Source organism: Brachyistius frenatus, unplaced genomic scaffold, assembly GCF_029030835.1.
Source record: "Brachyistius frenatus isolate BFR_SWC_R1_liver_20210118 unplaced genomic scaffold, ASM2903083v1 Contig_2, whole genome shotgun sequence".
Classification (NCBI taxonomy): domain Eukaryota; kingdom Metazoa; phylum Chordata; class Actinopteri; family Embiotocidae; genus Brachyistius; species Brachyistius frenatus.
In genome coordinates this window covers 3,978,612-4,002,982 of record NW_027210601.1, presented here as the reverse complement: position 1 = coordinate 4,002,982, position 24,371 = coordinate 3,978,612, and the positions used below count along the sequence as shown (strand labels likewise).

At 40.0% G+C, this 24,371-nt stretch overlaps 1 protein-coding gene across 1 annotated transcript; it reads left to right on the top strand.

Moving 5' to 3' along the window:
- Positions 1-74: 74 nt before the first annotated feature.
- LOC138618559 (DENN domain-containing protein 3-like) lies at positions 75-23,041 on the top strand. The gene is made up of 30 exons (XM_069694376.1): positions 75-146; positions 3,395-3,493; positions 4,192-4,338; positions 4,591-4,726; positions 5,043-5,158; positions 5,247-5,377; positions 5,493-5,604; positions 5,697-5,816; positions 5,940-6,038; positions 6,171-6,290; positions 6,894-7,009; positions 7,382-7,537; positions 7,708-7,804; positions 7,988-8,091; positions 8,937-9,142; positions 9,223-9,382; positions 9,907-10,063; positions 10,385-10,607; positions 11,945-12,024; positions 12,615-12,794; positions 12,897-13,067; positions 14,175-14,304; positions 15,133-15,240; positions 17,496-17,593; positions 19,571-19,725; positions 20,391-20,457; positions 20,620-20,692; positions 20,784-20,902; positions 21,022-21,159; positions 21,531-23,041. The coding sequence occupies exons 2-30, from the start codon at positions 3,413-3,415 to the stop codon at positions 21,723-21,725; spliced, it is 3,795 nt and encodes a 1,264-aa protein (XP_069550477.1). The 5' UTR covers positions 75-146; positions 3,395-3,412; the 3' UTR covers positions 21,726-23,041.
- The last annotated feature ends 1,330 nt before the right edge of the window (positions 23,042-24,371 follow it).

Sequence of the window (24,371 nt, the reverse complement as noted above, 5' to 3'; positions counted from 1 at the left end):
TGTGTTAGTAACTTTTGAATCACAGCATACTTACTGTAACAGTGGGTGTCGGTGTTGAAGTCACGGCAGAGACCTTTAGACCGTTGTGAGAGCGAACTGGAGCTGTGTTCACAACGTACCCACTGGAAATGATCGAGTAATTTAAGGTCAGTCTTTGATTTAAACGTTACCGTGTCAAAAATCCTGCTCGGACAACTTATGTCTCATGTCTTTAATGTTTTCAGCTGTCAGTTACCATTGTTAAATGTTTAAACTTTGTGTTAATCTACATGGTTTTACTTTTTTTTTTGTTCTTTGTTGTTGTTTTTTTGCTTAAGTCTAGTGCTGTTGAAAAACGTCCAACAGTGACATAACTACGTGTAATTGACACGCCACATGCTGCTTTTTCGTAGTATTATTCCACTCGCCCGCCAAACAACCCAGTCAGCATGCTTATAAGATGCACTTTTCTTGCAGCGTTGCAAGCTGAAAAACAATTTTAAAAAACCAGTAACATGTTTTTAAAACTGTCTTCATAAATTGGGCAACACGTTCACTTCCCACTGCTCGCTTTCATTTATTTTGTTTACTGGCTGAGGTCATTTTTACTTCTTCTCACAAACATGCCAGTAAGCTTTTGTCTGGTGCCCATTAAAGGGGCATGTCACACTTTTTAAGTGTTGACCCTTTTCCTGGGTCCCAGAACAGCTCAATAAGCACTCCAAACACTCCTCTCTTCAGGTTGGGATTTTTCTTGCTCGGATGTGAAATACACAGGCTGTCCTCTTTACCACAAAAAGTTAATCTTCACATCTAAGGTGCAAAATTGTTTCGATGCATGTTTTTATTTTAGAGTTTTAGTGTTTATGCAAAAAAAAAGAAAATGGAAGCCTTCTCTGTAATCAAGAGAAATTGTAACAAAAAAAAGATGTTTCAACAGAGTCACTGATCCGTTAATTGTTCATGCCACAATGCCAGTTTTCTACTTGAAATTGTTTTATTTAATTTTGTTAATTTTTAATTTTTTTATTTTAGGAAAGAGCTTTACAATTCTGCTGCAAACACTGACAGAGCTGTCTCGGGGCACCGAAATACTACAAACAAATTCCTAAAATTACTCCCATTACTTTTACTGTACTGTGTGACACTTCTCCGAACCACTTCCATTTTATAAGAAGTTTTCTTCCATATGTCTTTTGAGTTCTACAAAATACATTTCCACCATGTGCTTATTCAAATTGCTGTCGGCTACATCAAAACACCTTCCTCTTTGAAAAATATGAAGCCAAACTTGTTTGTGAAAGGTCTTGGACAGCTGCTGGATGTCTGCCTTTCTCAGCACAGAGTCACCTCCTCACAGCTACACACACACACTAGTCAGCTCTCAAAAATATTATTGTTTCGTATATTGATGGTTCAGTTACTCTATTGTTGTCCTTCTCAAGAAATTGTTGCAAAAGATGTGGAATGAAGCACATTTTATTTAGAAAGCCACTCCAGAATTTGATGGATTACCTTTTTTTACGGCACAAGTTCATGACATCTGGATTTTATTAAATGTTTGAAGATGTGTATGTGCAAGAAACTGTGCTGGCAGTTTGCATAGTTGTAACTTTCTTGACATATAAACACCAACGCACTCTCCCAACAAGGTTCACTAAATTAGGGGTTTTCAGGGAATAAATTACTTAAGTGTGTGTTTTTCCGTGACACAGCAGGGTAGTTAGTCAGAGGCCGGAATGGCCCGAAGACTGAGAGAAAGAGAGCAAGCAAGCATGTCTGAAGTGAAGAAAGAAAGAGAACATGTTAAAACAAAGAGGGAGACAAAAGGATGGAACTGATATGAAAGTGAAAATAATAAAAAAAAGGTGAAGAGCGAGAAGGTGAAATGAGAAAGGATAGAAGGAAAGTTGAACAACATAAAAGAGTGAGGCTGAGAAAAAGAGGATGATTTAGCAGCGTGCACCTCCTCGGGTTCAGCCTGAAGCTGCAACTAATGCAAGTCAGATGTTTATTTTTGAATCTGCTTGGCGGACCAACAGACAGACACACAGATGGGTGTGTAGTTTGGTAGGTAGGTCTATTGATAGATCAGTCCTTAAATCCAGGGGATACTTCTGCATTTACTGATCGGTACTTGGACAGACACTGTGCAAGTAGTTCAACCTTATTTCTTAAAAAAAAATAATAGATCATTTGGTTGAAAAAAAGAAAAGAAAAAAGACATACAGATGTTCTATGCAAGAGGAGAATACAAAAACAAAATAGGAGTGATTTTAGAAGGAATTGGTGAAGAAATTGTACGAATCGTTAACACCTCAACATCGTATCCTCTGATGAAGAGAGCGTGTGAACACCAGTTAACAAGCCAGAGAAGTCCAAAAGGATCCTTTTGAACACCATGCAGAATAGAGATTTTTTTTTTTTTTAAAGTAATTGAAACGTGTTAAAAAGTTGAAACGTCCAGCTTCAATCCAAATGGGTGAACCTGCCAATTTAATGCAATTTACCCCCCCAAAAAAAGAGATCAGGATCACTATGTCTGGTGTGAAAAATACCTGTAAACGTGCAGTTTTATGTAATTTATACGACTAAATATATCATCTTAAAGGGTCACGGGGGCATGTCAGGCAAAAATAGTTGACAAAAGAGCAGTAACTTGGTGTTCTCTGTGGTTTTGTTGTTGATGCCAGAAGTGGTTTACTGCAACAGTACCCAAACCCTAACATCTGGTGTGTGTGTGTGTGTGTGTGTGTGTGTGTGTGTGTGTGTGTGTGTGTGTGTGTGTGTGTGTGTGTGTGTGTGTGTGTGTGTTTGCCAGAGGGTTTGCCTACATTAGTGTGAGACAGAGTGACGGGTGACTGCATGCATCTGGAGGAAGTTGCAGGAAAAGAGATTTGTCTCTTTGTGTGTGTAATGCCAGAGATTGTGCTGGTTTTTATTTGGATTATGCTGTGTTTTTTTTAAACACTTGATTACTCAAGCACTTATTTCATCATACGTGGGAAACTCAAATTTAGATTATAGTTAAAGTAGGAAATCACTGAACCATCACTGCAGCTCCTCCTTCCTTTTTTTTCCAATATTGTCAGTTTTTTACTTGTGGTTCTTGGTGAGGGATTAATTCAAAGTCTTTTATCAACGTATATGTAATTTAACTTTATAAAGATATAACATGACGGTAGATTTCAGTTACTAATCAGAATCTTTTGTTTTATTGTGGTGCAATTTAGTGAATCAAATACATCAATAAAATAATATTCAAATTAGATTGCCTGCTATCACCTAATTCAACCTGAGATATTGTCGGGATAGCCACCTCAATATCAATTTCAGGTATGGAAAAATTGCAGAAGATTGACAAATTATAATCATACTATCTCATATAAATTCCCATTGTGTGTGTTTCTGGCAGCTTGTGTGCTTGGTTGTGATGGCAGAGCTCCCGTCCGGACTGCTGGAGGCATGTGTGGTGGTTGGAGCCCCCGGTGATAAGCTCCGAGACATACACAAGGTACGTTATACACAGACAAGAGATGGAAAGCTTAGTCGTTGCAAAGTATGCAAACAGAAAGATGCTGGTGGCATCTTTTAATGCAACCTCCACCAAGGAGTTATCGATCTGACATGTCTCTGGGCTGTCTGAATCTCTGAATCGCTGCCCCATATGTCCAACATGCACATGATTGTTCCTTTTCTGAAGGTCACAATTGAAATGAAAAAAGGGGAGGCTACTGCTGTCAGATTCCCACTGAATAAACCTTTTGCAGAAAGGCAGTTCATGTCTACGATAGGAAGAGCAAGAGCATGTTGCTGCCAGGTGTAAATATTATTTCAATGAATGTATGATTAAGTTCAAGTATAGTTAAGTCCAGCATGGAGTCTTTAACTAAAAGAGTATGCTCATAATAGACAGTGGTGTACAACCAGCCATCCGAGCCTAGAAATCTGATTGGTCAGAAATGTTCAAAATGTTATCCTACATTCCATGACACCACTTGGTCCGCCATCTTCTGGGTTTTTCCTTTCTTTTGGAATTAGGTCAAAGATCAAAGGTCAAAGATACAAAGCAACACTTTCTTGCGTACATTTTGTCAAAAATAACTAAGTTGCTTTAATACAGTTTCTGTATATTGTGTGAATGTCTACATTTTTATACATTACCAAAAATATAAACTGTAATATTTCCAATCTTTGTCCCAACTTCATCAGCAGACTAAATTAAACGAACTCCCCCTGTTGGAAGCTGAGGTACTGCATGTCCATGCCCCGCCCTTTGTTTCCAAGGAGACCAACTCCAGCCAGGTGATTGGTCCAGCTTTCAGCCGTGTCCAGAGGAGGAGGAGCTTCATCAAGAAGGTAGACCATTTTTCTTATTTGAAACTCTATATATACATTTATGCAATAATGATGAATCTGGTGAGACATATTCAAGAACGTTATGTTTTTTTTTTGTGGAAAATATCTTTTCTGTTTTATGGCTAGCCTGTCTCATACTGCCCTTGTGATGCGCGTGATAAAGGATTGGCCATTTCAGAACACATTTAGCTTCCATCAATGTGTAGCTCAATCAGAAATGAAATGCATTTCTCTATTTTTCTTTTCTTTTAGAAAAGGCGAGACCGTGTTGCAGAGCCCCTGTTTAATGGAGAAGCAACCAGCCATACTGAAGCGTCATCAACATCAGAGGATAGCAGTGTTCCAAAAGATCTGGATCTCATCGCTTTACCACAGCTCTGTTTCCCTGGTACAGTGTGTTTCCACTGTGACAACCCTACTACAAACATCACTGTATAACAACTGTACTCAGTTTCTTTGTTCTGTCAATAATTAAGTCTGTCTTTACTAAGACCTTTTTGTTTCTGGGCAGTCGCTGTATCTCTCCACCATCATAGCTTTACATGAAGCAGTGATCATTTGTTTTTTTTTTTTTTTTTAGCACACAGTTTCTCTGTCCTGGCGCTTTTTCTGTATTCTGAAGCTCAGAGTTTGATATGAATGTTGCATACAGCTCAGCTCCCCTTCAAGGCATATCTTGAAACTTATCGGTTTCCTTCGGTCAGGTGGTCTTCAGTTAGCCCATGAGCAGCGAGAAGACAGTTATCACTTCCTGGTTTTCACTGACCTGTTTGGCAACCGAACTCATGGAGTTGTTGTGCAGTACTACAGAGCTGTACAGGTACGAAGACGTGAACTCTCCCTCAATCAGAAATGTTCAAATGAATGAATGCTGATCGTTGTTTCTGATTGGCTGTCTGCTCTGTCAGTCCTGTCAGGAAGGTGTTGTCCAGAACGGCCATCGGTGGAATCCAACCAGGTCCCGTCTCTACGCGCCCTTCGCTGTGTGCATCATCTCTAAGTTCCCCTACTACAATGCTCTGAGAGACTGCTTGTCATGGTGAGAATTTCTAGTAAATGCTTAACTCATGGATTCTCCAACACTGTTACATGATGCAGTCAAATTCCACCTCTTCTCCATGTCTCCTACTCGGCCTCCCCCTCCACACTCTCAGCCTCCTGGTCCAGCTGCGGCCTGCAAGACAAGCCGACTTTGAGGAGACAATCAAGGAGTTTTCAGCCAAGCTGTCGCTGGTGCCCATACCGCCGCCTGGACAGCTCAATGTGGTCAGAAAACACTCCGTTTGCTTTGTTTGTTGAGTCTTCCTTTGTGAAATCAATTCACTTTTTCAGTAAAATGTGTGTCTGTCACGTGTTAGTCCTTCAGTCTCCGTCCTCTCCAAGTGGTTCTTCCATCCAGGGCGGATCAGGACAGCCCTGTTATTGACATCGACTTACATCTACCGTTCCTTTGTTTCACACACACAGCTCTGCTGCAGGTAATACAGAACATAGAGAATGGTGTCATAGTTAGTGTATAAAGAAAAGATGTCATAAAGTGGTAAAAAATATGATCAGTAGTAAAGACAATTGTAAGAACTCAAAAGCTTTCCTGTCTCCAGGTGCTGTCCTACCTCCTTCAAGAACAGAAGCTGGTCTTCTTCTCATCTGACTGGGCCAGACTCACTCTGGTTGCAGAGAGTCTGTTGTTGTACCTGCAGGTTGGTGTTGAGAACATCATGCTACAGTGGCACTATTTATTTATTATTCTACTTTGAGGAAATATTTGAAAACTTTATTCATCCTTCTTCTTTTTTTTTATTCGTCTTGTGTTCCCTGGGCGTCTCATTCAGCCCATGTCCTGGCAGCAGCCTTATGTTCCTGTCTTGGCGAGAGGAATGCTGGACTTCCTCATGGCTCCTACTGCCTTTCTGATGGGCTGTCACATCAGTCATTTTGAAGAGGTTGCTGCAGTGAGTACGCCAGTATTATTATTACTGTTCAAACATTCTGTTTTGTGTGTTGTTGGTTTTTTTTTAATCATTTTATAAGATTACAGTGTTGGCTTTTTTGCTTGAAGTCAAGTCAAATATCTGAAGGCCTTTCTTGCCCAAGATGATGGGAGCAGTGTTTCATATCAAGTCTTGTATTGTTTGTTGGACGTGAATTATTGTTTTACACGTAAAGTAATAGACAGAGCCAGGGAAATTAAACAAAGTGATGTGGAAGTAAAGAAATATTTTAATTTCTCTGCCATAACATTTCTTGTTAATTTCTTATATAGTGCATGACACTTAGCCATATAATACAATGTAATATAATATATGATTTAAATTAAATTTAAATGGGATTCCAATTTTATTTCAAACTATCTTTTTGTAATTGTCTTGGTTGAGCTCACATACAGTATTGAACAATAACCGTCTGTGCTCCACTGTATATTTATTCAGTGTCTTACAGAAGCTGAGTTCACATATTTTACAATAGCTGTGTGTTCGTCAGACTGAGCCCTCCTCTGTTTGCTTGCGTTGTTATGAATTGTACCCATTGTACCTCCGATATGTGCGTCTGTATAGGAGACAGAGGACCTAATCCTGGTAAATGTTGATGATGGCATCATTCAGTCGTCATGGTCTGAAACCATCGAGCTGCCTGCTGTCCCTGTGGCTGCAGCTGAGAGCTTTATGTCAAGGTAACACACACACACACACACACACACACACACACACACACACACACACACACACACACACACACACACACACTGCACTGCACTGTAAAAGTAGATTGCTGTTTTGTAGTCGAGTCGTACAGTGAAATACAACAATTAAATATACTCGTGGTCATGTTTAACAGTGCAGAATTTATGTTAAGTAGAAATTATTTTGGCTCTGAACCCTTTCAACTTGAGTCAAAACTAGAAAACATGTATAACTAAATTGGAGCTTACTCTCCGAATACCAGCTAAATTAAATTGCAAAGGGGACTTGGTTTAAATGAAATGAGAGCCATTTAAGGCCTTTCTGGACTACAGGATTTTTACCGGGAGTGTATGTGTGTCCAGGGCAGAGTCTCTCCAGCTCCACTATGACTTGGAGTTGTGCCACCTTGGAGTGGGCACCGATGTCAACACCCTGCGGTCCCAACGCAGAGACTGGCAGAGACGGCTCAACTCCCAGATACAAAACATCGCCCTGGAGCTAGTGGTTAACATCTTCAGGTAGGGAACCACACATGTCCGTGAAATCTAGTCTGGGCACCACGGACAAGTTTGTAAAACATGAATACATGTTTGATCTCAATTTCTGAGTCAAATTAAGATTGTTTTTGTCACTCTGCCTCTCTGTTTCCGTACTTCGCTCCGTCTGTCTTTGTGTGTCTTCTTCTCAGAGGAGTCCAGGACTTCTTAAACCATGAACACCGAGTTTTTAACAGTGAGGAGTTTCTGAGAACAAGGGACCCAGCTGACCAGTTGTTTTATAAGAAGGTACACTCACACATGTACAAAGGCGCGGGCACACACACACACACACACACACACACACACACACACACACACACACACACACACACACACACACACACACACACACACACACACACACACACACACACACACACACGCAGAGGCTCTGAATGTGCTGCATGCTTCTCTTTGTTGTTGTTCCAGGTATTAGAAACTCACATCTTCCACACATTCCTGCGAGACAGGCTTAACAGGAAACAAGATACCTTCATTCGCATGGAGCAGAACATGCGTAACAATGCACACAGGTATGATGCTCGTATGATGCTCGTATGATGTCATAACTAAGGGACAGATGTAAACAGGCAACAATAAGAGAAGTTCAAGACAAGTGAAATAATAGTAGTTTTCACTGTTAAAGCTGATATATTCTGACTTTTGAAGCCAATTGATTCCTTGGTTGCACATCTTGTGAAAATTCTGGCTATTTACACTTTATCAGAAGAGGTGTCAAAGGTGGGAGCCTCTTGAACATAAAGGTGTCTTAGTGTTGATTTACAAGTGAATGATCACTTAGCATCTTTGTCTCACACACTGAAAAGAGGATACATCTGTCCCAGTAATGCCCCAGAGCTGTGTTACTTGTTAAACCAGATAGAGCTGAAGAAGTTAGCCCACCAATTTATTTTATTTATAGTTAACGTTGATGTATATGAGAAGATGAATTGGCAGATTATTCAAATCATTTTTAATTGCTGCCATTAAACCAGAGCTTTCTTTTAGTTTGTATACATTTATGTTTGTATGTGTTGAAAAAGGGATAAACACACACAGGTTATGAAAACAAAGGCTCCATCAAAGTGTTCATGAGGAATGAGAAACTCTCAGAGTTATAAACACTCATGTAGTGAAGAACTGGATTGAATGATTTGTCTTATACTGATTCTGTCATTCCAGCATAGGCAGCAGTTACCATTGAATCACGGTTTCCTTCTATTTCTACGTCTATTTTACTTCTGTGATGTCCTAACAACTATAAACATGTGAAAACAATAAAAAAATTATAATTTAAGTTTATTACATATCATATCCTTAGTGAATAAACATATTGCTGGTATGTCATAATATAGATAATGGGACTTTTTTTTTGCAGGAATCGTGCAATGACGGAGTCTCCTCGGCGTCCTCCGATGTCTGAACTGTCCAGGACCGGCTACAGCAGCTACACCAGTTCTTACAACAGACTGAGCAAGAGGCTGGGAGCCAGTCTGCCTAATTTGGAGCAACCTGCCAGTGACACTATAATTGCCATCAGCTCCAGCAGACCAGAGTCTCTCAGAAAGATGAGCCCTGACGTTGGTGAGAACCAGTGAAGGACAAGGGGAAGTGATTTATTGGAAGTATTTGTCAGTGTCTGATTTCATATTGTCTCCTTCCAGGGTTGAAGTCTCCTCAGAAAGCAGTGAAGGTTTTCCGTCTCCCAGAGTTCCCCCCTCCGTTGGCCTATCATTACGTCCAGAACTATTATTCTGACATGGTTGCTTCACTGGGGAAGGCTATTAACGCTACACCACCTGATGAATCTGCTCTGCTGGCCAGGTAATCTGCAGAGAGGACAAAGAAACTAAAATAAACTGTAGAAATAGTTGTAAAATAATAGAAATAAAATGCTTAGAAAGATTATCTTGCAGGATTTGCTAATTCCTTTATGCTCCTGTTTTCTTTAGTTTCTGTTTAAACTCCAAATCTGTTGCTCCAAATTGTGGAAAACCTGAGACGGCATGTGTCTTTGAGATTTTCTGCTTTTCGTTCACATGTCCTGCTGAGTCATTGATTTCTGAGGGAAATACCAACCCAGAAAAACAAGTTATTGCTCATGATGTGAAGGTTTTCCCTATCGTCTCAGTTCATTTTTGTCTGTCCCAAGTCCTATTTGATAACATGTATGATAACCTAATTTCCTGGTGTAAATCATTCAGCCAGACCAAATTTTTTTAAAGTCAGTATAAATGAAATTCAACACAGATTATGTACATCCCGAGTAAACCCGCTGACTTTCAGATGATAAACTGAGCTTCACACCGTGTCACACACCTAACGTCTCCATCCATATGTCTGTCCAGGTACCACTACCTGCGTGGTTTGGTGAACACTGTGTCCAACAGGCGTCTTGATGCATTAGAGGACTTCCAGAGTCTGTACAAGACCGACTCGGATATCTTCCCCTCTCAGATGGTTAAGTCCTTGGTTGACTCGCTGCCAGATGTTGAACGTTTGCAGGTCAGTTCAGGTTATCATGAATGGGGAACGTTGTTTCACCCTGTTACCTGGATGCACTTTGGTTAATTATATCCATGGCGACAGATATGCTGTATAATGTGTTTAAGTTACTATATTGCTGTCTCTTCTTCACATCTCAAACTGAAACTGTCCTCAGTAACATTACTATGATGAAATGTAGAATACAATACAAGACGTCCATTTGATAGTGAGTATATTTTTGGTTATTAATGACTTAGTTTAAAATCTCAGGGCTGTATCAGGATGTGAATTAGCAATATTAGGAGCACTGTAATAATAAATGTCGAAATCTCTCCACAGGCGGACAAGCGACCAGAGCTCAAACGGCTGATCAGTCGTGTCAAGAGAGACCAGGAGCGGGAACGGGCGTGCCACGACGACGGGCATGAGGAAGATGCCGTAAAGCGCTTCCAGCTGCCGAAAAAATACATGCAACTGGATGAGTTTGTGAAATGTGTCCAGGAGTCTGGCATTGTAAAAGACCAAGGAACCATTCACAGACTGTTTGACGCTCTAACTGTAGGTAAGTAGTGTGTATGGATACACTGTTTGAGCATGTGTGTTTGTGCACGTTATACTCAAACAGAAAGCTAAAGGGCTCAGTATTTAATGCAGGAAACTTTAGTAAAGTTAGTGTTATAACAGATTCATGAGAGCGGGTCAGAAAGCCCTTTTAGAGCTTTCCTCATAGACTTCAAGTTGTTGGACTTTTTGGACTCACTGCCTCAGCATACACACGCACATAAATATTTCCGCCATACCCTTCATCCACTCTTCCAGGCAAACATTAATTCCTCGGGTTAATCATTACCTCACTGCTTCTTAAAGAGTTTGTCACGCCGGCCTTGAAAGTGTAACCGAGGCTTCACTGGTCATTTGCTGCCCTTTAAACCTTTTTTCATCGTTGACATTATTTTTTATTGACATTCTGCAGATGTTCTCGCTTGGAACAGAGCTGAATGACACATTACAATAAAGTGAGCTCCAGTTATTGTGCTGCAGGTAGTGCCAGTCAGTGTGAGAGCTGCAGTGACCTAACAACATTCCTATCAACTCAGATTGATAACATTAGCAAAGAAGCAAGGAAAATAATGCAATGTATAAATGTCCGGAGTGAGTAACGAGGGATATTTGTTTTGGTGGGAAAGTGAGCAGGTAGAGGGGGAGCTAAGGAACTTTTTCAAAAGATTTTGCGTGTTAGAAAGCAGGAAGAAAGTGGAGAGTGCTTATCTTTCCCTCCACAAGTTGAAATTTTTTATAATCACTTTTCCCTGTTATAACAAGAGGTTGATGACAGGGTGACACATTTCTTAAAGTTAAATGGTCCAGACATTTGTTTAAATTCGTATGTAAACCTGAACATTTAAAAAAATATGTCCTGTTATCGACAAAGTAAAACTTCCAATTTTGAATATTAAAAACAAAAAAGACGCATTTTCTTTTGAATTGTGATTGTGACTTTGCTACTCAGTGGCTGATAATAGAGGGTTGTGTCTCTGCAGGATGCTGGTTTGGAGGTGGGGGGTTGTGGGTGGGGTGCCCACAGGCCATGTCATTGTTGTAATACAGTACAGACGACAGCCTCCAACTGCTCACTCTGCAGGCACGCTGGCAGATTAGATTGCCTGGAAAGAGAGAAAGAGTTGGTCAAGTCAGCTACCAGACATCAGTATGTGTTTGTAAGAGAGTGTGTGAAGAAGACTAGTTTCTCTGTCGTCCATTTTTCTGTAAATGAGGATAACAATACAGGTTTTAAACTCAGTGTCGCACCTTAAATGGTTCTGCTGACACAGAGTAATCCAGGGCATCTTTCACAAATTCTCTTGAATTATTTTGAGACTGTGTGTGTATTTGTTGCAGGTCATCAGAAGCAGGTTGGTCCAGACCTGTTCAGAGTATTTTATACCATCTGGAAAGAAACTGAGGCTGAAGCACAAGAGGTCTGTACTGTATATACTGTATGAATATACTGGCCACATTATTTGAAGGTGGAATAGAGATTAAAAAAAAAAAAAAAAATCAATGTTTTGTGCTCATAATATCTGAAATTATAAACCTGCTTCAGATCTGTTAACACCCATCACTGTTGTGAACAAAACATGAATACATATATTTTGTTGTTGCTTAGCATCACACCTTATATTAAAAATGACAACATAAATGTCCTACGATTACATCACTCTGGTTTCCAAATCTCTATACAGTTTCATCATAATGTACACAAAATATATTTGTAAGGCACAGTTGTGAAATTGTTGTTAGATTTCAGTCTTTTTTTTTTAACAGCCTTTAACATCTTTAGACAATAAAGGTCTTTCAGTAAAAACTGTTTTGTTGTGACACTTAAACCTCTGAATTGTTGTCCACATCTCAGACTCTTCGGGCCACTGTTGCTCTTGATGTTGTTGTAAGGAGTGAAATTAGTGGCTGTGAGGCACACTGCTGACCTGTGCTGCATAAAATCAATTTAGTGAAATGTACATAGATTTTCCACTTTACACAGTTTTTTTTGTATTTATATCATTTCAAGGTGTGTCTGCCAGTTTCTGTGTTGGAGCACATTGAGGCCAGCGAGTGCGTCTTCAAGCTGTCCTCCTCGGTGAAGACGAGCCGTGGTGTGGGGAAGATCGCCATGACTCAACGACGGCTCTTCCTGCTGACTGAAGGACGACCGGGATACGTGGAGGTGGCCCAGTACAGAGATTTGGAGGTGAGATTAAAGGAAGGAAAACGATAGTGAGCAGCGCGGCCTTTGTGATGACTCTGTGATCGAAATCTACAAGAGATGCCAGCTTCATGTCTTTGCCTGTAGGAGGTGAAGGTGTCCTCGGCTCCCTTCCTGCTCTTGCGAATCCCCAGTCTGAAGCTGCGTGTTCGGGGAAGGAAGGAGGTGTTCGAGGCTAATTTGAAAACAGAGACTGAGCTTTGGAACCTGATGGTTAAAGAGATGTGGGCCGGACGCAACATAACTGACCAACACAAGGTACAGCTACAACTAAAGCGGTGTGTGTGTGTGTGTGTGTGTGTGTGTGTGTGTGTGTGTGTGTGTGTGTGTGTGTGTGTGTGTGTGTGTGTGTGTGTGTGTGTGTGTGTGTGTGTGTGTGTGTATAATAACATTAGAGTATAAAAGATAATCGGAAACATAGGCATGAATAAATGGAGAAGGAAGCTCATTTGGTTAGTTAAAATGCATTATTATCCTGTATACTTTGTTGTTGTCAAAGTATCAATTACTGTGTGTGTGTGTGTGTGTGTGTGTGTGTGTGTGTGTGTGTGTGTGTGTGTGTGTGTGTGTGTGTGTGTGTGTGTGTGTGAGACAGTCCGTATTAACATTAGTGAGGCTTACATTAAACATAAACACAAACTCTTGAACCGAGATGGAGGTTTTCCTTTGTGAAACCACATGATGTAACAGTAACATATCATGGTTTTTTTTCCCTCTCACTCTTTCTCTCTTTTTTTTTTAATTCAAATTTTATGTCAGCTCTCAATTCCTCTTCGCGGTCTGTACAGTCAGTCAGCCAGCACATTATACAAATATATTTATGTCCAGCTTGTCGACTGAATACAGTTTGCTCTTTTTAAGGCCTAACTAGATTTACAATTAAAATATAATACAAAGTTGTATACTTGCTTCTATACAGCTGTTTGAAGTGGTCACCTTTGTTATGTTTTTATTTTTGTTGTTGATTAATTGAATCATCATTCAACAGAAAATGTTGCTGTAAATATTTTGATTAATGATTCTTTTTTCCAAAAACAAATACCAACATTTTAGAGCTCCAGCTTCTCAAATGAGAAAGGTTGATGCTTGTACTGAATATTTCTCACTGCATTCGGACATTTTATTGACTAAACAATGATTTGATTAGTATAGAAATTAAGTAAATCATAGTCGTGAACATGGTGAGCAAACCTGGGCAACATGATAAATATACCTACTTAAAATTGTTAACATGGTCGTTGTGTAAATGCTAGCACACTGACAGCTGTTGGCATGGTTATATAAACTGTTTTTCTTAATATATATTTCCTCCTTTATTCCTTTTTAATGACCCGCTCTGTGTCTTTAATGAATATTTCTCTCCAGGACCCCCAGTACATGCAGCAGGCTCTGACCAACGCCCTGTTGATGGACGCTGCGGTGGGCAGCCTTCAGAGCAGCAAAGCCATCTACGCTGCTTCGAAGCTGGCTCACTTTGACCGCATCAAAATGGAAGGTAGCGATGGTGATGAGAATGATTATCGATGTACCGTTATGCATTCCACCACTCAGTTTGCTTTGGGCCAGTTTGGTTAGAAATCTCAAACAAAACCACAAATTTCACAGCTGTGGAAGTCATTACTGACTCTGCTGTATAGATTGTGAAAGCACATCATTTGGAAACTTAATGTGTCTCTAAGCACATTATGACTCATGAGAGACTGCGTGGTGACTTTTATTGATGTCTGGGGTTTTCACTGGGTAGATTGTTTTAATTACTACTAGACAAAACAATAAGTACTCAACACATCGCCAATGTGTCCCTGTTACTAAAAGCGTAAAAGCTGCACTGCACAAGGTAAGACCATTATCAAATAAATCTTTCCCAATCAGTGACCTAACTGTGTCATAAAGTAGATTTCATGTTCCTCACTGAAACCTTCTTGATTTGAATAACAGGGCATCTGTTCTGACTGAATCATTCATCATTTTTACCAGTGGTGTAACTTTGATCATGGAACTTTGATGATTGTTATTGTTGTGGTCCAGCAACAACATGCTAAGGACCTCTGCTTCTATTTGCTCTTAATGAATGCACTGTGGCTCTAAAATGTAATTTAGTTTCTGTAAATAGTTTGTAAAAAGCCAAATTGCAGATTTATTTCTATGTCTTTTAATCTTTTAAGATATTTTTTTTTATCTTTCTATGCTCTCTCCTTTTTATCCATTTCCTGTAAAGCACATAGAATTGCCTCTGAGTATTCAATACTCTTTACTAATTAACTCGCCTAATGCTGTTTATTCACCACCTGGTAAAGGTTACTTCTCTTTTGTGTGTCTCCAGTCCCAATGATGGTTCCCAAGACAACTGCAGAGACACTAAAGCATAAAATCAATCCTTCGCTGGAACTTGCTGCACCTCAGGCTGTGGATGTACTTCTATACACACCAGGTACGAGCATGCACACGCACGCACACACACACACACACACACACACACACACACACACACACACACACACACACACACACACACACACACACACACACACACACACACACACACACACACACACACACACACCTGCTCCTGAATGTTTCCTGTAACCAAGCAGCCTCCAGCTTTCTTCTTATCAACTCTGTGATGACAAGTTTCCAGTTCCTCTCCTCTCTGATTGGTCACTGTGGAAGTATGATAGTTGATTGGCTGTTTGGAGCAGCTGAACAATTTCACAATCTAAACAACAACACACAGTCCCTGACATCTACACTGACTAATGCACACACAGATAAGCTTTGTTTTACACTTGCTTGGTCTCAGCCAAACATAAGAAGCATAAAACTGCACATAAAGTTTCTCAACCACACTTCCTTTTCGGGTTTCCTTTTAAAGCTGCAAAAAGAAAAGCTGGAAATTTTGACTTGGACTGAATACAAATACAAACAATGCAGTTATGATATTGCTTATATGAGCTGTGATGCTGTCCTGTACAGTAAACTTTTGGACAAGTCTTTAAAATGTAGGTCTAAAGCCTTCTTAACTCTGCTTACTCCAGAATAAAGTAAAAGCAGAAAGAACCTCATTCAGATTATTTTTGCAAAAATATATATTAAAAAGTTGCTGAAGTTTGCACTAATTTAAATTAACCTAGGGGAGGGGTCATGGTGCTAATTGGTTTTGGTGAGAATGAAACAATGAAACTGAAAGAATCATGTTACATCCTTCACAGTCACCAGATTTCGACACATTTAAACACCTACGGGAAACTTTGTAAAGATGTGTCAGACTGTACTCTCCACCACATCACTGAATCACCAAATGATGCAGAGTCTTGGAAAAATCATGCTCAAGTGCTTCAGAGACTAGAAACTCTGCGCCAAGGAACATTAAGGCTGTTCGTGTAGTTTGTGGGGGTCCAAAACTTTGCAACAGTCTGGAAACCCCAGTCATTACATGTGACCTCAAAGCACAAGAGTTGTTTACTGTTGTGTTGTTTTGCCTTTTAAAAGAGTCCTTTAATTTTATCACGGGGGCGCCGCCGACTGCCAGGAGCATTACGTGGCAGGAAGACTGTGAGGGAACAGTGTAAAAAGAACCACAATGCCTTGGCCTTCAGTGGACAACCATCTGGGGCCACTTAAATGCAAGCTGGTGTCAGACTGACCCCACCACTAACTTGCACACTCATACTCAGCGATCCACACACATACAAACACAGTTCAGTTCTTCTGTAGCAGTCCTCTCTTTGGGATGTCTGTGAGTGAAAAGAACAAATCTAGCTATTCAGATCCTCCCTCCCTGCCACTCTCTGACTCTCTCTCTCTCTCTCTCTCTCTCTCTCTCTCTCTCTCTCTCTCTCTCTCTCTCTCTCTCTCTCTCTCTCGTGGTCTGGTGTGAATATAGGTCACTGAATTGAGTTACTGGCAGTTCGCTCCACCTCTCTACTCCCCTCTGTCCTCACTACTCCCTTCTCCCTTTCAGTTTCTCTCAGTTTTAACATCCACTTTCCTCTCCTTGTCCCACTGTCCCCCTCGCCTTCTGGTCTGAAATACAGGATGTAACTTTCTTTTCTTTTTTTCCTTTTTTTTCCAACAGCAGTGCTTTTAAATAGCAGTGAATATGTTAGAGGAAATCTGACCATTAGATGAAGCCAGGGTGGAGTCAAGCTGCAGGAAAATTTGTTTGAATATGACTGTGTTTACATTCAAATTGCTACTCTGGGAAAGTGATATTTCAAAAACAAAAGTCATGGATTTGTTTCTTACTGATCCCATGCGAAATGTAATTTCGTATTCACTGCTATTTAAAAGCACTGCTGTTGGAAAAAAAGAAAAAGAAAGTTACATCCTGTATTTCAGACTAGAAGGAGAGGGGGACGCTGTTACAAGAGTAAGTTAATATTTTCAGTTCTTACCTGTCACTTTTATTTAATCCTGTACATGAACTTATTTGATAGGAATTCACTTTCAAAGTTTCACTGCTGATTCTCACATTTCTTCTTTTCCTCATGAAAGAGTAAACACTGGCGGCTGTAAGTCCCAAGTTTTTGATAAGATATTGAGAAATAACTGATAAATTGTGTGTGTGTGTGTGTGTGTGTGTGTGTGTGTGTGTGTGTGTGTGTGTGTGTGTGTGTGTGTGTGTGTGTGTGTGTGTGTGTGTGTGTGTGTGTGTGTGTGTGTGTGTGTGTGTGTGTGTGCTTTCAGGTCAGTTATGGGTGTCTGTGAGCGGGGGGAAAGTGATGGTGTTTGATGCCTCCAGCTGGTCCCTCACACACACCTGTCACGTTGGGAGTGCGCGACTGGTGAGGAAAAACACTCACTCTGTGTACACACTGAACTACACCAACTCCAACACACTCACTAAAACACACAGAGATTCATGATACACAAAAAAGGTGGCAGTAATGGAGTTCTGTACAGGTTGGGCTGTTTATTCTTCAATGTGTACATACGTACCCAAGGTGTACATTGACTGTTCTGTCAGGTTATTCGTTTTATTTACATTTAACATTTCGTGGAACAGTACAAGAAGGACCAGGATGAAGACAAAGGGACAGTTTGTTAAACAGGGGTTTCCATGTAGTCACCAGAGATAGAAAAGAGCTGTTAGCGATATCTGTTTCCTGTGACCAGCAAATCCCCTCCCAGCCAGTGTTTTCCACCCTTGTTTCTCTGTAGTCACAGAGTGCAAATCATCTTCAGTCAGAGCTGTTTGTCTTCAAAGGGTTAATGGTAGGGGGATTTCTCTGCAGCCCTGCAGGTAATACTTTTCTTGTAGACATTATGATTTTTAAAAGGTAGATATACATTTTACACATTAAATATCTCATGATGACCAGAAACAACAAATATATGAGCAATTTATCAGCTATAATATGAGTCCGGTTTTCTTTCAACAAAGATCTCTCCAAGTCACTGAATGCGTAGCGGTAACCAGAGCTCCTCAGATTGCTCCTCAGATTGCTCCCCAGGTATTGCATTTCTTATAGTTCCTAGTTTTTCAGACAGAGCTGTAGTGCAGCTGATGGAGTTAAAGCAAAATGAAACGGTGATCCATTTGAGAACGTTGTTCTTTTTGTTTAAATTAAAGAGGCTTTGCAGAAAACATGCTTGTATTCGTTAAATCTCTTGCAGTGAACATGATGTTTTTTCGTAGTTCTTCCATCACTGAATAGAAACACCTGATGTTTGTCTGCTTCTCATCACTGAACAGAATCAGCAGATAAACAGCACATGCGTGCCACTGAGATCAGATACAACTGTTTTCCTCAGGTTTATTTTTTTGCACTTCAAACATTAGCAGCATCATCCTCAGACTCGAAAGCATGTGTTTTGGGAAGGATACGGCGTGTTTGGAATAGTTTTCCTTTTCCGAAGACCAAAACATTTTCTCTGCAAACTTTCACAACAAAATAAAAAGAAGTGAGAGTCGGTTGGAGGGCCTTGAAGGTCCTCGAGGAGAAAACATCCATGTTGGATAAGGTTAAGGAAGAGTGTGAAGTTTCGAGGCACTTCTTATGACTGTGCTAATCACTGACCTTTACTTCAGGCATGCAGGTCACAGTCACACAAAGTATGATGACTTATCTGTTTGCATGTGTGAGAAACAAATAAGAGATGTTTTCTCCTCCCAACTGTAATATTTGCACACAGCTGACCACCAGGTCGTGTACTTAACATTAGGAGTATGGTGTTTTTCTTCTACAGTAGCATGACGGATGATTAAAATAGCTAATAAGGAAATAACAGTACATTTTGGGGCAAAGCCAACACAAAGTGCCTGTTTTAATCCTGTGGGGTTTTTCTTTATTTAAGTTGTGACAGAGCAGCTTTTTAGACAACAGCTTGTGTTGGTTAAGTTTGAATCTATAAAAACAGACTCTGATATTAGAAATTATGGCGAGAGGACAATATGAGCAGTTTATCAGCCCACTTTTGCCACCTCATGGAGGAGGTTGGTATTGTACAATGAATTTGATCCCACATTAAACTCTCGGCATTTTCATCTTTTGCATACTTTATCTATTTTTATGAATACCTGTTAAACAAAACTATTGTATATAAATTATACCCAACTTTCTTAAGGGCTGTAATGACTATTTTCACTATTAATGAATCTCCCGATTATTTTCTTAGTTAATCAGCTGATTGTTCGGTTTATATTTTGTCAGAAAAGATTCAAATGAATGTGGACCAAGAGAGGCCCTGATGTTTCTACATATATTTAGTCTTAAAACCGATACTTCTCCTAAATCTCTGTCCTGTGTTTGTGTTTTCAGAACTGTATGCTAGGAGTGGACAAGGATCAGGTCTGGATGGGCTCTGAGGACTCTGTTATCTACATCATCAGCATGGTGGCCATGGTCTGTAACCGACAGCTGACTGAACACAGGGCGGAGGTCACCGGACTGGCGCTTGATACAGACAAATACAGGTAACACAGACACAGATACTGACCGATTAGCTCAACAGCGACAGTTACCATTTAATACACCAAATTCGGTCAGAAAAACAACGACTCATCTGAATCTGACGTACAGTATTTAAACAAATGATACATTTGATTGATTACATACATTAAATCGGTATGTGTAGCTCGCGGATGTATGTTAAAATTGTTCATTTGGACACCTTAAATGTATTTCCATCAATAGTTTAATCACCATTCAGTGTCATGGCACAAGCATTGTTATATTGCAGGAAACCTTTACAACAATAACTGTACTGCAATAGAATTTTTTTTCAAAGAATGAAAAGCAATAAAAAATACATTGCATTCTGTGTTTTAATTTTTTAATTTTTTTTTTTTAAATGGTATTGATCTGCTCTTTTTGGATGAGCCAATCAATAAGTTACATCAATACAATTTCAGATTAAAATTCCTAAAAAGCAGGTTGGCGTCTTTAAATTGTTTGTTTTATTCTAATAATGAAAAATATTCACTTTGCAAAGCCATAAAAAAGAGAGAACCAGCAAGTTTTATCATTTAGGAATGTAAATTCAACTGATGCCATTTTTATTTGATAAATGTCTTCATCAGTTACTTGACAATGAATTTTCAGTTGATGGAAAAATGTATAAATTGACTAATTGTTTCAGCCAAAGGGTGGCGTACTCCTGCAGTGCAGAGGGAAGCGTTATGGTGTGGGACGTCTCGACGCTACAGGTCAGCTTGTTTAAACTCTCCACTGATTAAAACCGTGTTTGCATTTGTGATTAAGATGAAAGTACTGTATACTGTTCAAAAAGACAGAAATATCCTGAACAGCTGGTTTGCTGCTTCAGCACTGACTACGTGAACACTGATCACTCTTTTCCCTTCCCTCAGGTGAAGAGGCACTTTCGTCTCTCCTGCGATCGTCTGCAGTCTGTCTACGCCTGTAACGGGTCTCTCTGGTGTTGTAAGTTTCACGCTCTGGCTGGAGCATTGAAATGAAAAATGGGAGAGTTGACAATGGAAACTGGACATTCTCTGTTTCTCTCTCTCCTCAGGCTCCAGAGACAGCATAATGGAGGTGTGGAGGAATGGTTCATTAAAAAATCGCATTCATTTGCCCGAACAACAAAGAGGATCCACGGCTGCGTTCAGCTCTGCACTGCTACTACCTGAGGTAACATACACACACGTGCAGTTTGCTCACTACTGCTTGATGCATTGGTTTACTTTTGGACTGAATTGGATACAAGTTTGACCCTTTCTTCCCTTAATGTGCTTGCTTCCGTGTGTCAGAGGGGGGAGCTGTGGAGTGTGTGTGTAGACTCCGGAGAAGTGTGTGTCTGGCACATTAAAGACACAACCAAACCGTTCCAGCGCGTGGCCTTACAGGACTGCACCGGATGTTACTGCATGATTAAAGTTAAAAACCAGGTTAATATACAGCGCACGCACACACACACACACACACACACACACACACACACACACACACACACACACACACACACACACACACACACACACACACACACACACACACACACAGATACGGTGGGGTAATTAGTGAGCTTCACAGGTGCTGGTAGACAGATTTCATCACACTTATACAGTGAAATCAGTTATTTCCTTCTGTTTTCAGCCTTAATGCCAAGCTAACCGGCTGCTAGCAGCAGCTTCCTGTGGTATCAACCTAATTTTCTAAATCTCATCCAACTATTTCACTAAAATCCCCAATAAATGGATTACAAACCTGGTAGTCACCTGAAACAGAACCACATTGACTGTCCCTCGGTTCTCTGCAGGTGTGGGTCGGCGGTGTGGGCCGCAGTTCATCCAAAGGGAAGATCTACACCCTGGACACAGAGCGCTACCAGGTCCTGAAGGAGCTTCACGGCCACAACGACAAGGTGGCGGCGCTCTGCTCGGCCGAGGATCGGTACGTCCTCAGCGGAGCCGGCAAACATGACGGAAAGATCGCCATCTGGAAGGTGGAGTAGAGAGGCCAGCTGACTGGAAATAGACAAGTTTAAAAGCTGGAATCTGACTTCTTCAAGTCTTAGCTCTGTTAAACAACTTCCTGTGAAACATAAAGGACCACCGATGCTTGGAAAAAGGAGTAAAGATCTATGTTTGGAAAGCACAGCAGAGGGAAAAGGAGACGTGAAGCACCAGGTTTACATGAAGAGTCCCCAACAGAGCAGCTTTTCCTGCCTGTTATGAAGTGTTTAGAGATGCTAACAGAACTTGCACGTTATTTTTCAGTAATATAAAGGATCAATGAAGACTGAAAAAAAGGAAAGTGAGATCCAGTTCTGCTGGATGTGTTTTTAATCCAAAGTGCCTGCTTTACTGAAGGCTTACACAGTTTTAGTATTGGTAGGCCTCAGTTTGATTACAGTAGTGTAATGTGATATCATCATGTGACTGAGCCTCGCCTCCAATTGTGTTCTTGAGGTGAATTTCTGTAACTCGGAGGAGTCAAACTACCCTGAAAACAAAACGGTGGTTGGAAATTTCACCATCACTGGGAAAGCCCCGATACACGTTTGTTTTGATGGAAGGTATGCTGTAATGGACAGGAAATAGGATGATACACGATGATGGGAACTCGTGACGAAGGTGTGTCACAGCATCTGGAGAAAAACGTGTTTAATCCTGCAACAACTGGAGTAAAAAACACAAAATGAGGGCTAAGACGCATACTTTTCTCAATTTGAGACCATTTAAAAAAAAAATTCTCTATTTCTTTAACTATAAAGAACAGTTTTACTTGTTTACTAGTTATTAACCAATAATAAAGTCAGAGTCCCTGTCCGCAAAGTGCCTTACAGATCTCAAACAGCCAGATATTTATCATCTTAAATCAAAAGATCAGGCTACAAAATGCTTCACACATCAAAATATATTTATATTCTCTATACATGTGTGTTCTGTACATGTTATAAAGATTCCTGAATAGATGCTATTAGTACAAAAATATGATATATATTTACTAAGTGCAACTGAACAGACCGATATTAGTGATTCTTCACATGTGGAGAACTATGGAAGCTGAGAGCAACTGTGGTTTCTGTTCATTTAATGCAATTATCTCATAAAAATGAGTTCTGTTATGTCCAGATAATGAGATAAAAAAAAATATTATAAGAAAACAAAAGGTTGCTTCCTCTTATTACTTATAATGTTTATTAGAGATCAGGATTTCAATGACAGAATACACAGATGGCATCTTTACAACAATAGCAACTGATTTAAGGTCAACATGTCAAATCACAGAGGACCTACTCTTGATGCTGGTGCTAGATTGGATCAATGGGGGATAGGGGTGTGGGTGGGGGGTACTCTGTCTGTGATTGACTGTTACATTGTGGGAGGGTTAAGGTCAGGGTTAGGATTAAGGTTAGAGACTAGCTGATTGACAGTGAAACAATGAATCACAGCAGCATACAGATTAGAGCGTGCATCCCTGCAGCTGATCCAATCTAGCATCTGCCTTCACTGATCAGTGCATCAGACCGTCCTTCTATCGAGGTTTACAATTTTGTGTCGTCTCATTCTGTTGGACACAAAAAACTCAGAACAGTTCTCGTAATTTAAGGAGATGACTGCCCGGCTGCAACTGCACAGGCAAAGCGGATCGAAGTTCATTTTCCAGTTCTCCGTAATTATCTCGAGAAATTTTACCTTCTGTTTTCTCGGGCTAACGAATAAATGAACTTGTGATCTTAAGATAATGGCATTTAAAAAAATATAATCGCAACCTCATCATCAGTGGGATAATTTCGGTTCACAGAACTACTTTTACGTTTTGGAGAAGATGTCAACAGAGGTTCAGTCAAAGGTTCAATTTATCTTTTATTATTGTATTTATACACTGTATATAACTGGGGAACATGAACATGTATTTCCTCTCTAAACTAAACTGTTGACAATGCAACAACTCCCCATTTGTATGTATTTGTATTTTCTTTCATCGAATTTTGTAAGATTTCATGTTAAACTGTATGTTAACAAGATTTTTTTTTTTTTTTTTAACCAACAGTCATTACATTTTTTTAAAGGAAACTTTGAGTTTGTCTTTATTTTCAGTTCTCTATACGAGAACCCAGGTGGCTCCTAGGATTGCAAACACAAGACTATGTATGCCAGACAAAACTATATAAATCTTTTTCTAATGCTCAGTTGAAAAATGTACCTCACAACAAAATTATTTAAATCAAACTACAAAACAGTCAACACTCTTATAATGATGTCTTGGGGAGATTTTACTTTAAGGGATTACAAGCCAATTCCAGAACTACATACTGTACGCAAAGGATTGTCTCGTGTTCAACTCCTCCCTGTTTTTGTGCAGTTCCCAAAGTTCATCAGAAGAGGGCGCTGCTTGATACCAAGAGACGTTTCAGTGGGTTTAACGCTGCAGATGACAGTTGAAGTCCAGTTTCAGAGATTTTAGCCAACAGCATTAATATAATTAAATTTAGAATTAAATATCAATTAGTCTGCTAATTCTGTTTTTTGTTGGCGAACAAATGTTTTGTCTACAAAATGTGAAAATGACCGCCATCATTTTTAAAAGCCCGGGATGGCATCTTGAAAGCTCAAACTTGAACTGTATTTGCCCAAAACCTCAAAAATATTTA